Source organism: Mus pahari, chromosome 13 (genome assembly GCF_900095145.1).
Source record: "Mus pahari chromosome 13, PAHARI_EIJ_v1.1, whole genome shotgun sequence".
NCBI classification, from domain to species: Eukaryota; Metazoa; Chordata; class Mammalia; order Rodentia; family Muridae; genus Mus; species Mus pahari.
In genome coordinates, this window is record NC_034602.1 from 27,834,311 (window position 1) to 27,850,195 (window position 15,885).

At 41.0% G+C, this 15,885-nt stretch overlaps 1 protein-coding gene across 4 annotated transcripts in view; it reads left to right on the plus strand.

Annotated features, from left to right (window-relative positions):
• Fam193a (family with sequence similarity 193 member A) overlaps positions 1-15,885 on the plus strand; it is a 122,046-nt gene that overhangs the window by 64,663 nt on the left and 41,498 nt on the right. For 2 of the 4 annotated variants that reach the window (XM_021210542.2, XM_021210541.2), the window contains exons 7-12: positions 4,133-4,280; positions 8,151-8,228; positions 8,957-9,066; positions 9,182-9,424; positions 11,883-12,036; positions 12,158-12,337. In XM_021210542.2, coding sequence (XP_021066201.1) covers positions 4,133-4,280; positions 8,151-8,228; positions 8,957-9,066; positions 9,182-9,424; positions 11,883-12,036; positions 12,158-12,337 — 913 coding nt within the window. The remainder of the gene's footprint in view (positions 1-4,132; positions 4,281-8,150; positions 8,229-8,956; positions 9,067-9,181; positions 9,425-11,882; positions 12,037-12,157; positions 12,338-15,885) is intronic. The other 2 variants (XM_029545517.1, XM_029545518.1) reach the window with 2 other exon arrangements.

Sequence of the window (15,885 nt, forward strand, 5' to 3'; positions counted from 1 at the left end):
ATGGTTGTGAGCCACCATGTGGTTGCTGGGATTTGAACTCTGCACCTTTGGAAGAGCAGTCGGGTGCTCTTACCTGCTGAGCCATCTCACCAGCCCGGGAGTTGGATTTTAGAACCTCTTCTAGCTCTGGCCCCAAAATTTATTTATTATTATAAAGAGGTACACTGTAGCTGTCTTCAGATACCAGAAGAGGGCATCAGATCTCACTACAGGTGGTTGTGAGCCACCATGTGGTTGCTGGGATTTGAACTCAGAACCTTTGGAAGAACAGTCAGTGCTCTTACCCACTGAGCCAGCCCCACAACAGAAATTTCTGACTCTGACCCTGTGACAGGAAAGGAAGCCAGGATTAAGATGAAGAAAGTATTTCTGTCCATGTTCTGAGGATCACATTCACCCAAGTCTCCTGTGGGGCTAAGTCTCCGTACCTGCCCTTTGTGTTTTTTTTTTTTTTCCTTAGTAAGTTTTGGGTTATCAGTCATCCATTTGATTTCCAGACAGAAATGATTTCTTTTCTGTTCCCATGTTCAGAATATCATTCTCATTAGGAATTACAGTCAGATTCCAAAGAGGTAACATTATCCTAGTTTAGAGTGTTCACTCCCTATTACTCTCAAGAGTAGAAAATGAGGTATAGGAAAGAAGGAAAGCAGTATGCCTTCTAAAGAGTCCTAGTCAGTCCAGAAAATGCTGTTCCTTTGTGTCTCACCACAGACTTACTTTTCAAATCCAAGAGTAGTTTATACTTGAATTTTTAGTGTACAGATCTACATTTAGCAACTCATAAAAAGTTTTGCCATAAATTACTAGTGAAATACATAGTTGTTGTAGGCTCATTTAACTTACAAAAAATACAAAGTCAGCTGGGCCTGGTGGGATATAACTTTAATATCAGTATTTGGAAGGCACAAGTAGCTAGATCTCTGTGAATTCAAGGACAGCCAGGGCTGTGTAGAAAGATCCTGTCTCCAAAAGAAGGTGGGCAAAAAGTTAATAAACGCCGGGCGTGGTGGCGCACGCATTTAATCCCAGCACTCGGGAGGCAGAGGCAGGTGGATTTCTGAGTTCGTGGCCAGCCTGGTCTACAGAGTGAGTTCCAGGACAGCCAGGGCTACACAGAGAAACCCTGTCTTGAAAACCAAAAACACAAAACAAACAAAAAAACAAAACAAAACAAAAACTAAAATAGAGATGTGCAGTGCATACATATAGTTTAATAGATTATGAGATGACAGATAGCCTATGGCCAGCATAGGTTTATTTAATATGTCTTTTTTTATTGTTCTTATTAATATAAATTCTTTTAGAGGCCAATCTGATCTGCTTAGAGAGGGAATGTCAGGACAGTCAGGATTTCATGGTAAGACCCGTTTAAAAAATGTACAGTAACTGAGGATAGGAGAGTGTCACTGTCTAAGAGTGTCACTGTACAAGCATAAGGACCCAAGTTTAAGACCTTCGCACCTACATAAAAGTAAGCCATGGCTGTATGTACTTAGAACCTCCAATACTGGGACGGTGACAAGTAAATTTAGAGTCTGCCAGCCAGTTAGTGTGACTGAATTGTTGAAGTTCAGGTTCAGTGAGACAAAGAGATCAAAGTGATAGAACAAGACAGTAGGTCTTCTCCTCTGCCTGCCTTGTGGCTTTGCACACACATACTAATAAATAATCTGCCTAAAGGTCATCCTATTCACAGAAACTTATTTTCTTATTGTTAGCTTTCTAACACTGACTAAACACTGCAGATAGGAACTTGTAAGGAGGCTCCCCATTTCAGAAATTTAGTCCATCACTGAAGTACTTAGCAGAGGAAAGATGTTCACCTTGTTGTAACTGCCATGCAGAGAAAGGATTCAGGAATAAAGTGCATCGGGTTTCCACCAGTTAATATTGATACGTAGCCCAGAAAGCTCTGAGGTCAGAGCTCCCCCTCCTGCTGCACACCCAAAGCCCTGCCTCTGAAATGCTGTTCTGGGAGCTAAGGCTTCAACACAGGAACCCTTGGGAGAAATTTCAGAGCCAAACCATAATAAAGACAAGACATAAGAAAACCACTTGTTTATTGGCCACTTTATTGGGGTATTTACATACTATATAATGCATTTTACATTCAATTCAGTGCCATTTGACTTGATTTAAAATTTTTTGATAAATACATGCAATTTACCATTTTAAGTTATGATTCAGTAACATTAATTATATTCACAGTATTTGCAATTAATAATTACAAAATATTTTCATGTTTTCAAACAGAAATTCTCCTTTCCCCTGTCCTTTGAGAGTCTTTTCTCTGAGCTCACCTGCTCCCTTGACCCATTTTCCTGGCAAGTTACCAGTTAAAGAATCAGGCTATTTGTCCTTAATATAAGAAATGTTTATACAGCTCCATTTGTTGTAGCCTTAGTATTTTTAGGATTCCTGTAGAAGTGCTGTGAGAATGTTGTGGCCACCTCATCCCACCACCAAGGCAATCATCAGGGTCCCTGTCACTTCACTCTCTTCTGTTCAGATGGTCTGTATTTGTAACTTGAAAAGGAAGAACACTTGGGAAGAAAGGCAGGATGGATGGAAGTTCATGGTGTCTTAGTTACTTTTCTGTTGCTACGAAAAAGAAAAAAAAAAAACAAAAAACCAGTATAACTAAGGCAATTTATAGAGGGAAGTGTTTATTTGGGCTTACCAGTCCAGAGACAGGAGTCCATCTTGGTGGGAAAGCATGGCAGTAGAAACTGGAAGCTGAGAGCTCATGCCTCAGCCATGATCACAAAGCAGAGAGAACAAATTGGAAGTGGAATGAGGCTTCCAATCTCAAAGCCATTGATATTTCTCCAGTCAAACTGTGCTTCCTAAACTTCCCCAAGCAGCAGCACCAACAGAGACCAAGTGTTCAGATATCCCAGATTATGGGAGACAGTTCTCATTCAGACCATCACACATGGTAATCCAGCTTTATATTGAAAAATAGAATCATTTCAATAAAGGACAAGGTTGGCAGCAGTAGGAATCAGCAGAAAACCTTCTTTCAGGGCTGCAACATTATAGTGTGGGACCTAGGGTGATATAAGGCATTGGTACAGAGCTTAGATGGACACCTGTGCCAGTAGCCTTGCAACCAGTAGATTGTCTAGGAATTTCCTATTTGTACAGTGTTCACAAATGACCCACCCTGACAAAGTGAAAGGAAAAGACTTCGGCAACTATTTCTGTTCATTCTTACCTGTTAAATTGTTTTGACTAAAAATAATTTTGTTATTTCTCTTCATTATTAAATCACTATGTAGTTATAGATAGAATAATGAAGGTGGCAGGCAGTGTAAGCAACTTTGTGTTTCTTACACATATTTCTAGGTGTTTATGCACAACATTTTTTTTTTAAGATTTATTTATTTATTATATGTAAGTACACTGTAGCTGTCTTCAGACACTCCAGAAGAGGGCATCAGATCTTGTTACGGGTGGTTATGAGCCACCATGTGGTTGCTGGGATTTGAACTCTGGACCTTTGGAAGAGCAGACGGGTGCTTTTACCCACTGAGCAATCTCATCAGCCCGTACAACATATTTTTAAACATGCTTTGGTCATAACAGTTTTATGTGTTTGAGTACACTGTAACTGTCTTCAGACAGGCCAGAAAAGAGCATTGGATCTCATTACAGATGGTTGTGAGCTACCATGTGGTTGCTAGGATTTGAACTCAGGACCTCTGGAACAGTCAGTGCTCTTAACCACTGAGCTATCTCTCCATACCTTCTTAAAGCATGAATGTATTTCCACTTCAAAATACATGTGTATAATTGTACGATTTATATGTTTTGTATTTGTCATTAAACATTTTGTTTTCTCTGGGTCAGTGTATATTAATAAGAAATGTGTATACAGTTCCATATGTTGTAACCTTAGTATTTTTAGGATTCCTGCTAGTTTCTTTCAGCAGGTGCTGTTATTTATTTGAACATCTCCTTTATATGTGGTTCTGTTCAGAGTGTGTATATAATCTTTAAGACTTGCTGTGGTATGGTTTGTGACAGGAGGTGATAAAGTTAGACAATAGCAACAGGCAGCCAAGATTCTTCTGTCTGGCCAGGAACTTCTGGGCTCTTCCTTTGTGATAGGCCTTCTCCCTCCTAGGCTAGGAACCACCACACATGACACCTGCAATGAAGACATGTACAGCACCTTACTGCAGAGGTACCAGCGTTCTGAGGAAGAGTTGCGCAAAGTTGCTGAGGAGTGGCTGGAGTGTCAGAAGAGGATCGATGCCTATGTGGATGAGCAGGTAAATGCTGCCCTTGAGGCACAGCCTGCACTCTGGGGCCTCTGTGCTAAGTTGTGCAGAGCTCCCAACAGGGGCTTTTGGTATGCCCTGGTGAAAATTATACAACATCACAGACCTCTAATCTGTCTATTATTGTGTGGCAGCAACAATTAGGTCCTCAAAATGTTGTACCCACTGTCTCTGTGTTCTGATAGAGGACCTTAGAAAGTTACCAGGCCTTTCAGATCCAGCAGTCATTTATCAATCATGTTATTATTCAGTGCCCTTTCTCTCTTCATCCAGAACTGTCCAGTAGAGAGCAGACAGACAGACAAACATCCAGGTAGCTCATAAGGGCAAAGGATAGCAGGACAAGTGGGATACACCTTCTGAAGATGGACCTGAAATGGGTATACGAAGTGGCCATTCTATATCAGGGGGCATCAGACATGTTAAGATGGTATGTCTGCCACTGATCCAGCCCCTTTTCCTTTCTAGAGCTTCTAATGAAGCCAAGCAAGAACAGCTTTAGGTTTCAAGGTTCTGTTTTAAAGATACTAATATGAAGAGTAATAAAGGAGAAATGGCAGCCCAGTGTTGTATGTGCAAGACAGTTTGTAAACAGATAGGAGCATCTGTTTGGGGTTGAGATATAAGCTAGTCCCACATAAACCTCAGGGTCATTATACCATTTAGACACTGGCTCTTTGCTGCTAAGTTGTTGGAAAGAGGATTTCTTGTTTAGAACTTGTGAAAACTCTGTTAATGATTTTGGCCCTCATGGTAACACTGGACTATTCCCACTTTTGGTAGCATATGAATTCAGTGCTATTTATCTTATGACCTTGTCTCTTTATCTCTTTATCTTCAGAGGCCCTTAGACACTTGTGATTCTGTTGTAAAGTGACCTTGTCCTTTGCATAATTTTTACCTGTGCAGTTACCCTCCCTGCTTGCTGTATGTGGTTGCTGACCCTGCTGGGAACCACTTGTTGCCATATACTGTCTTTATAGTGGGTGTGGCTTTAGACCATTTTTTTTTTCCTTTTTTGGTTTGGCCTTATAGACAGATGTACTCTCTAGCTGAGCAAGGGGCTTGGCTCTTTTTTTTTTTTTGGTTTTTCTTTTGGTATTTTGAGACAGGGTTTCTGTGTAGACCAGGCTGGCCTCGAACTCAGAAATTCACCTGCCTCTACCTCCCAAGTGCTGGGATTAAAGGCGTGCGCCACCACGCCCGGCCAGCTTGGCTCTTCTTGAGCTGAACAATAGATTGCAGTTTGGGAGACTGGCAGTATAACTGGTTAGTTAACTGCAAGGTCTACCTGTGGATTGGGGGAGGGAGGAGTGTGAGAATGACCAAGCTGACACATGTGGTATGAGTTACAGTTACAGCTATCCCCTTACAGCCTCAAGAATCAGTTCTTGATCCTACAGGTAGCTAGCAGCCCAGTTGTGCAGAGGTAGCCACAGAAAAAGAGCCAGTAGCTACCCTTCCTCTGAGCCCTGTGTGTTTAACAGTCTGCTTTCCAAACCCTGCTGTTCTGGCAGTAGAGAGCTGGGTCCTGGAGTGGGAAGGACTAGAGTAGAAGTCAATTTCTCTCTAGGCATCTGTCTCCCAGGATCCTATGGCGGTCCCTGGCAGTTGACTCCAGGGTCAGCTTCTTACTAAGACAATGAGAGAATCACATAAATGATATTTAATTTTACATGAGCTTTTCTACTTTTTACAGACTCATAAAGTTTTGCATTATTAAACATGTAGTTTTGAAAAAACAGACTGTAGTGCACCGTGAACAGTATGAACATTCACGGCATCTGAACATGACTTTATTAAGGGTACCAGAGTCAGGGAGAATCAGTGAGGGTCTGGGTCATTAGTAGTATGAAACAATGAAGCAAAAAGACATTCCTCAGTTTCCCATCACTGTGAGTTTATTATTTGTAACAGATCTCACTCCACAGTCCATGCTAGCTGTAAGCTTGTGATCCTCTTCCCTCTGCCTCCTGAGTGCTAACGTTAATAGCCTTGTGGCTTAAATATCCAGCTTAAAGGGAAGAGGCTGCAGTCTATGTATGATTCCTTTGACTTTTACTGTGCTTTGGTAGTGGCATAGCACACTGCTGGAGGTCATGATAGAGAAAGTCCTTAGGGCTCCAGAAAGCAGAGAGAAAAAGTTTGGGGTTCTAATACTACATTTCCTGGTTATGCCCCAGTGACCTAACTTCTACTGGAAGCTACCTCTTATAAAGTTCCTTCACCTTCCAGTGTTACTCAGCACATGGACCTTATGCGGACAGTCAAGAACTTGTGAAACCTCTCCCTGTTTATGATTGTAGGTGGCTGGAGAGATGTCTCAGCAGTTGACATCATTGGCTGCTTTTTCAGAGAACCCAGGTTCAATTCCCATTATCCACATGACAACTTATAGCCATTTAAAGCTCCAGTTCCAGGCAATCTAACATACTCTTCTGGCATTTGTGGGTACCAAGCATGCATGTGGTACAGAACATACATGCTAGCAATACACTGATACACATAAAATAATACATTATTTTTTTTAAAAAGAGAGAACTAAACTATAGCACTAAACACCAGCCTGTACCTGGATAACTCTTGTCGTCATAGTGAATAATACATAGAAGGGGAAGAGGAGCTAGATGTATACAAAGTTCCACTGAATTAGTAACAAAAATAGGAGAGTTTGATATTCAAGTCAGCTAAGGTCTCAAACTACAAAGGGACTCTAAACTCAAGAGATCCTTGAGCATACGCTATGTCATAGGAAAGGCATGCTGTAGCCAACTGAAGCTAAGACCACATAGGATGGCTCCTGTCATTTGTAAAGGGTTACCACCTATACTAATCTGGGTTTGCCTTTCACCCTCTACTGGACAGTGGTAGAAGGGATCTAGTATGATGTAGGCACTCTGTACTTCAGACAAGCATATGGAACACTGAAAACTTTCTGAAGAGGGCATAGTAAGGTTGTTTGCAACAGTGCCCATAATAATAGCAGCTGGTGTCTGCTTTGAGCCCCACAGTCCTTAACAGTCTCAGTTCTGAGAAGCTGCTGCCGATCTCTGCTCTCGGGAATTCAAAAGGAGTATGTGTTGGCCTGTACATGCCTTAGTTCTTGGGATGGGGAATATGCCGTAAGGGTTGGCAGACATTTAAGATTCCTTCATTAGTCTGTTTCAGGTTTTCTTCTCAAATTGCATTGTTCTGTACTTCATGTTTTTACTTTTAATTTTATGTTGTTGTTATTATTGACATTATATAGCTGAAGGGTAATAGGGCCAGTGTTCTCAGAGCTAATGTTTTCAGGACTAGGAACATCTTGCACATGGGTGGAACAGACCAGCTCCAGGAGTCCTCAAACAGGCTGTGGCCTGTCAAGAGAGCAAGCATTTACTTCCTTCTGCACAGAATGTACCCTTATCTCCAAGTTCTGGAGCCCGTGAGGTTTTCCACAGGAGGTGAATACTTGAAATGTCAGGCCAAAGGCTGAAATGTGATAGCTCATTGTTTTGTATATAGCTCATTGTTTTGTATTGCACTCCTGTTTTGATTTTATCATTTAAAAGAATCTTCCTTGAGAGTGTTCTTTTATTTTTTCTTTTAAAGATTTATTTTATGTATATGAATACACTGTAGCTGTCTGCAGACACATCAAAAGAGGGCATCAACTACCATTCCAGGTGGTTGTGAGCCATCATGTGGTTGCTGGGAATTGAATTCAGGACTTCTGGAAAAGCAGTCAGTGCTCTTAATCACTGAGCCATCTCTCTAGCCCATGAGTGTTCTATGTAGTTATTACTAAGGTTTTTGGGTGTTTGTTTTTTTTTTTTTTATTTGTTTGTTTCTATGTGTGTTTTTATATCTCCTTTCTAGATGACAATGAAAACCAAACAGCGCATCTTAACAGAAGACTGGGAGATTTTTAAACAAAGGAGATTAATTGAAGAACAGGTAAGATTGATAGGAGAGACATGTAAATGACTGTACAGAACAAGTGCCACCTTAGTATCTAGGTACACTCTCTGTTACAGTATACCAGTGAAGACCATTGGCATCTTCTGCCAGTATAAACGTCATTAAACATAGTGATTTTAACTTTCAGATAAACTGATTGCACATACCTGCAATATGTAGTCTTCCGTACATGTATATTGAAAAGAATAATCTTGGTAGGAATTGTGAGAACTGGTACAAGGACCCATATTCCCTAAACTTTTTGCTGGTGCCAGTTAGCCAATTGCATCAGATTGAAGTTGAGCTCCCTCCCACCAATGGGATGAGTCAGAGACCTCTGCCTGAGTGTGACAATAGGCTCAGTTGGGTTTTGGTGCACCCTTCTCCTTTTGGAATCCAGATGCCTACTTGTCAGTTGAGTTTAGGTGTTACTTCCTATATAGCTCTCAGGTTCAGTCTTCTCCAGTAGAGAAGGTCTAGCAAGTACTGAGCACCCAGAGCAGACCTACCTTCTGGTTAACTGCAAAAATGGACATGGTGTGTATCTGGCCAAGACCAGAACATCAAGAGGGTTCCCTGCCCTGCAGATTCCAGGGCTACTCACTTGTTTTTGTTTTGTCCATCTGCAAAAAGTGGACCTCTGGGTTTGTAAATGGTTACTGTTATAGTTAAAATGGGGAAAGTATCTTGCAAATTTAAGCCATTTTTTGATAAATTTCCTCTAGTTGACTAATAAGAAAGTGGTTACTGGAGAGAACAACTTCACAGATACCAGGAGGCACATGTCATCTCGGTTGAGCATGCCTGACTGCCCCAACTGCAACTACAGGCGAAGGTGAGCTGGGCTGCCTGGGTGCTACTGGCCTTCACCCTGCACTAATACAAGCAGAGGCTTGAACCCAACCCTCAAGAGTTGGCTTTCGTGGTAACTGTCCTTAATTCTTGATCAGATGTGCTTGTGATGACTGCAGCCTCTCACACATCCTTACTTGTGGTATCATGGACACCCCGGTCACTGATGACATCCACATTCACCAGCTACCACTCCAAGTGGATTCTGCTCCCGACTATCTGTCTGAGATGCGCCCACCTAGTGTGTCATCAGCAAGCTCAGGGTCAGGTTCCAGCTCTCCCATCACAATTCAGCAACATCCTAGACTCATCCTCACAGACAATGGCTCTGCACCAACTTTGTAAGTTGTAACTTTATAATAGTTTCAGAAATTTATCCAATAATGAGAAATATAGACATCAGTCTACAGAGATACAATCACCATTACAGTGCTTTTAATTAGAAAACAAAACAAAACAAAACTTTTCAGTGTGTTAAGCACCTGTTAAATCATGAAATTTGTAAACCCAAACTGATGCTGGTTTATTACCTGAAAAAAAAAATCAGTAAATTTATAATTGCCAGTTGGTATGCAGGGAAATGTCTCCGCAGTTCTGGTCTCATCTTCTCATTCTGTCTGAGGTGGCCAGTGGCTGTTCATCCTCTTCATTGTCAGCCCAGTTTTCATGCTCGTTCCATGTCTTGCTAAGAATTCAGATCACTTTAGCAAGCAATTAAAAGTTTGTAAAGAAGTGTATTTCATATTAGCAAAGGGGCTGAAAACTCAGTTGTGACCCTGTTGCTTGCAGAGGCTTCATACACCAATTTGCACATGTGTATAACTTTTTTTTTCCTTCCTTCCTTCCTTCCTTCCTTCCTTCCTTCCTTCCTTCCTTCCTTCCTTCCTTCCTTCCTTTCTTCTCTTCCTTTTTGTTTGTTTGTTTTTTCAAGACAGGATTTTTCTAAGTTATCCTGGCTGTCCTGAAACTCACTCTAGACTAGATTAACCTCAAACTAGAGATCCACCTGAGTGCATATTCCACCACACTGGGCTGTGTGAAAGTTTCTCCTCCCCTTCCCCCTTTCATCCCAAATGTTGCCCCCGTTCCTTCCAGTCTCCCCCTATATTCGGTTTTGTAAGTGAAGTCAGTTGACTATGCAGCCATCACTAGCCCTGTGTAGGTGCTCATGAGGGATTGCTGACTGTATCTGGCTGCACTTGATCCTCAAAGTCTTCCAACAATAGAGATGCTCATCACACATTTCATTTGGATATGTCATGGTGCTTTCAGAGTTTTTCCTTGTCTTTCAGGTCTCAATTTTTATGGTACTGGGGATAGAATTCAGGGATTCATACATGCTGAACAACTATTTTACCACTGAGTCTTTTCCCCAACTCCAAATCCAAAATAATTCTAAAGGCCTGGGTTGAAGTCCATGGTCCAGTGAAGTTCATTGGTCAGAGTTCTGCTGCTTCTGCTCTCAGGCCTTAGGCATTTTGAGGATTTTTGTTTCCTAACTGTTATACAGCTTCTAACTGAGGCATATGGAAGTTTACCAGGCAGATGAATCCATTGAAAATTGAAGTTAGGTAAATGCAAATGTGTCAAACTATCTCACTCACTGCTATAACTGCCAATATCAGTTGTGGGCTCCAATGTGTTATCAGTCGTGGCGCTTGGGCTATAGGAGCCTTCTGCCTGGGTGGAACTGCCCACTGTTGGTCTGGGCAGCTCATGTCCTTTAATACTCTAGGCCCCAACAACTTGTGGTTAGTGTCTTCCAAGTAATCAACCTCTGTGACTTGAAAATTCATGTGACCCTTAGTGTGCATTGTCGTTCATGGTGCTGTTTTCTAAACAGATAAAATGGCAGCATCATTTTAGGCAGTGTAGTGCAGTGCAGTGCAGAGCAGTGCACTCTGGGTCTTCCTGGAGTGGAGAGGCCTCCAGCTGTCGTGTGTGCCAGGTAGACTTGGTCATTTCATTTCAGAATCAGTTTCCCCATTGGTAAACACTATGGCAGTGGTAACACTGCAGGGATGCTTTGCTGCTCAGCAACACACTCCCTTGCTGGTGGGTGCTTATTTCTTCTGTTGGTGAGCTCAAGGTTTTTGTATAGTGCGTCAAAGACTCGGGAGGCAGGGCAGGTGGGTTTTACCTAGGATTTTTATGGTCCGGAGATCATTGTATCCGGGATAGAGACAGGTTAGTACAAGTTCTAGGTAGTGCTGGCTTGGACATGCCAGTGCCTCGTCTCCACAGTCTAAATCCAGAAGCTTTGCTTGAAGTTCTGGTTTTCATTTTTTAGCAAACATGTCATTTTCTCCTTACATTGATGAAATTGATTTTTAATGACTCGAGTAGAGCAAACATAATTAATGTGTTGTTACATAACACTTGGAGTTTGGTCTGCTGGATATTCTCTGACAATTTGGTGTCTGTAAAATCAAACACTGAAGACCTGAAGTTGCTCCCTGTATCTTAACATTTTAATAAAAATTATATTTTCTTGGGCATGGCATTTTTACTCCAGGACTTTTCAGGCCAAATGAAAGTATAATACCCGTTCGTCTTAAGTTTTTGTGGTCTCCTCAGAATTTCTATTGTGGGACATTGTTTCCCATCCTCCATGTCACAGATATTACTCATCCAGGCTTTTTTTGTGTTCAGGTGACTAAGAGGTGTTAAGTAGTGTGACACTGAACACTCTCCATGAGCAGACCCATGACCTTAGGAGATGTCCTGTTCAATGGGGGTTGCTCCTCACTGTCCTCCCCAATCGAAGGGCCTCATGGTGACTGTCTCTGCTTGCCTCAGTTGTAGTGATGATGAAGACGTCGCACCATTGTCAGCTAAGTTTGCTGACATTTATCCGTTGACCAACTACGATGATACCAATGTGGTGGCCAACATGAATGGAATCCACAGCGAACTGAATGGTGGTGGGGAAAACATGGCCCTGAAGGATGAGGTATGAGTGCCTTTTTATGAGGAGTTGTGGTGCCAGTAAATGGGGGAAGTGGTTGGTGGTCTTCACACTTCATTCGTGTTACTGTTTTGAAAATGAAAGCTACAGAATGCTGCCTTTTAAGTCCCCTCAGGTAAGCAGCACCAGTCGTAGTTCTTCAGAGGCTGATGATGAAGATGCTGATGGTGAGAGTAGTGGAGAGCCCCCAGGAGCTCCCAAACAAGAGGAGGCCATAGGAAATGGTAACCCCAGGACAGAGGAGAGTAACGTGAACACTCCACCTCCATCCTATCCAGCTCAGCAGGTAGGATCTTCTGTTTCATGTTTCTCTGTTTTCCCAAAGATCTCCTTGGTGTATATTTTCTATAAGAAGTAAATTATGTTAATTTCAGCAATTTCTGAAGATTAGTACTGTAGAGAAACAAGCATGCTTACAGAACTCATATTTTAATCTTTTTCTTTTTACTGAGATCTATAATCGTTATCAGTTTTATAGCAACCTGTGCTTATTGAGATAAATGTTTTTTTTTTTGCTTTCCTTCCTTCTTTCCTCCCTCCCTCCCTCCCTCCCTCTCTCCTTCCCTCCCTCCCTCCCTTCCTTCCTTCCCTCCTTCCTTCCTTCCTTCCTTCCTTCCTCTGAATTTTTTTCTGTAGAAGTATAAGACAGGTTTCATCATTTGTGTTGGAGACAGTTCTCACATTCTCACACCTGGTTGGCCTTAAATGACCTTCCTACCTAAACTTCTCAGGTGCTGGGATCATAGGTTTATATTCCACATATACAGCTTCAGAGTTTTATTTGTTCAATAAACTATTTAAATGAAAGGGAGAACAAATGAAAGTCAGATGCTTGGCTTATTAATTATTATAATAGGTAATGTAAGAATGTGATTAAAATAATAAAGGTGATATTAAAAGGAATAAATTGGGAAATCTTACCATCATCTACTTGCCTACCTGTGTCTCATCATCTGTGTACCTTCAGCCCCTAGGCCCAGAAGATGAGCAGTTTCATTATGTGCACATGCAAACATTTACTTTTCCCCGTCTTATAAGAATGGCTACCTTGCTTTTCACTTAACAGTATGTCTCTGAAGAGTGTGCTTCTGTATTCTCTTCACTTTCGTAACTTTAATTTTTAAAAGTTATTTTTAATAGCATTTTTGTATGGGGCATGTGCACATGAGTATAGGTGAACAGGAAGGGCAGCAGTGTCTGATCCCGTGGCTGGAGTTAGAAGCACTTATGAGTCACTAGATATGGCTCTTAAGAAGAGAAATCAGGCCCTCTGTGAAAGCAGTATATGCTTTTAACTGATGAGTTACCTCTTTAGGTCCTGGTTTTTGTTTTTTGTTTTTAATGTTTACTTTTTTGTGTTTTATGATTCTTGTTTTTTAGTTTGTTTCTTTGTTTTGTTGGTTTACGACAGGATATGTGTAGCTAAAACTGACCTTTATATCCCTGATCATATTGCCTTTACTGCCCAAGTGCCGGAATTCCAGGTGTGTAGTACCACTCCTGGCTCTAAATCATTTAGAATCTTGACTAAGAATCTCATACTGAGTCTGAGTTAACTTTATTCATTAAAGTATAAGGGTTTGAATTTTGGGGCTCACTCTTGGTTGGTAAATTCCGTGCCACTGAGCTATATCTGCATTTAGCCATGTCCTTCCTATACCCCTAAGGCCTCAGAGTTTTAGGTAAGCACATTAGTCCAACTGATGTTCTAATCCCCTCCTGGGTGGTGGTGGTGAGGGATGTTTTTTAACCCTGTTAGCCAGCACTTGCATTGTTTCTTTCTTTTGACCATTACAAACTACTCTGTGAGTTGCTTTGTATGTCTGACATTCTGTTCATAAGCAGATGTGTCCATATAGTTGTTCTGGCAATGCGTACTGGGTCAGAATGGTCACCCAGGGGCCCTCAAAGAGTCACAACATAGTTTTTTTAAGTTTTGCTGATAATAATGGTAACCCCTTTTGGTTGCCTTTTATGTACTTAAGGGCTGTTTGCTTTCTGACTTGTTACTGTTCCAAGAGTTCTTTACATACTGGGTGCAAGTCCTAGTTTGCACTATTTTCTCAGGCCTGTGGAATACCTTACTGTATTGAGTTTGTCTGCCAGCACTGAGTAATAGAGTATGCGCCCAGTCCTTATGCTTGCTAATATTTGCTACAGCCTCTTATGGTATCTTTTGTAAAGCATAAGGTTTATGTTTTAATGCATTTATTTATTGATGTATTAAACAAAACTATTTTCTTCGAGATTTATAACATTACTTCTGACGCTGTGATCCGTTTGGCTCAGTATTTTTTATGGTGTAGGGTTAGACTCTAAACCTTTTTTTTTTTTTTTTAAAGTCATATTTTTCCATGTTGAAAATTCAGGCTTACATCTATCTGTCCATTGGTCTTTATGTTTGTCCCACACAGTAGCTCATGTTTGTCTCTTACTTTATGTTAAGTTTAAAATGCAGTAGAACATGCTCCCAAATCTGGTAGATGTGTGTCTTAGTTACTTTTCTTCCAATGTGATAAAAAAACTATGATCAAGACAGGTTACAGAAGAGTTTATTTGGAGCTTATAGTATAGAGGGTGAGTCCTTAGCAACAGGCAGGCAGGCCTGGTCCTGAGAGCTTAATATCTTGATTTCTAAGCATGAGGCAAAGTGAAAGAGAAGAGGAAGAAAGCTAGCTGGGAATGGTTTGTGCTTTTGAAACCTCAAAGCCCATCCCCAGTGACACACCTCCTCTAACAAGGCCACTCCTCCTAATCCTTACCAAACAGTTCCACCAACTTGAGACCAAACATTCAAATACATATGTCTATGGGGACTGTTCTCATTAAACCACCAGTATGGCTCTTTATAAGTAGCCATCTTTTCACAGTAGCCTCACATGGATGAAAGAATGAAGATACTCAAGAGGTCAGAGCCACCAAAGGGTCTCACCTCCTAATGTCACTTTCATGGAGGTTAGAATCACACCATACAGATTATTAATTACAGAGAGATGTGTTTTGATATTGGATTATTGTTTTTTTGTTTTTGTCCTAGTTCTGCTAGGTTTTGATAATACACTTTGCTCAGGAGTAGTTTCTATAACTTTCTGGGGTTCACAGATTCTTTCTCTCATCTTCAGTTCTATGTTAGAATTCATATATTTTTCTTTTCTTTATATATTATTTATTTTTAACATTTTCCTTAATTCTCTGAACAAGCTGCTTAGACACCTTTTTGTACTAATGCAGGCCAAGAACCACTGCCTACTGACTGTACATTTTTGTCATCTCTCTCTCTCTCTTCTCTTTTTGAACAGTTTAAATAATAGAACAACTTCGAATTCTGACTTTGTCCTTGAGGTTGTTAGTTTTTTGGGGGTGGTGGGGTTGGGGTCTGGTCTTTTGTTTTCTCTGATCATTACTTTATTGCTATTAAATGCTACATCTATATCATTCACAGTATATGTCTTCTGCTCTCACTGTTTTTATTTTTTTCAGTTTCTGTTTGGTTTGCTCCCTTTTATTTTTAGCCTGGCTACTTGCTTTATTGGTTCAATCCTTGCTGCCTTATTCTTTTGAAGGTTCCTATGTCCCAACACATCTGTTTGTAGATTGGGGAGCATTTTTTTGCTCAGCTTATACTCCAGTGAACTTTGATTTCTTCCTTTGTGCTATGAAGTCCTGCTTCTTTGTACACCGTGTCCTCCTAGCCAGACACTGAGCTGTGGATAGCTTAAGGAGCATTGCGGTTTCCTCATTTCCAGAGTCTTCTTAAAATGTTTCTGTTTCATTCCTTCACTGTCCATTCTCACTAAGTCTACTTAATGAAAAAAAGAAATAAAAGGAAGGACA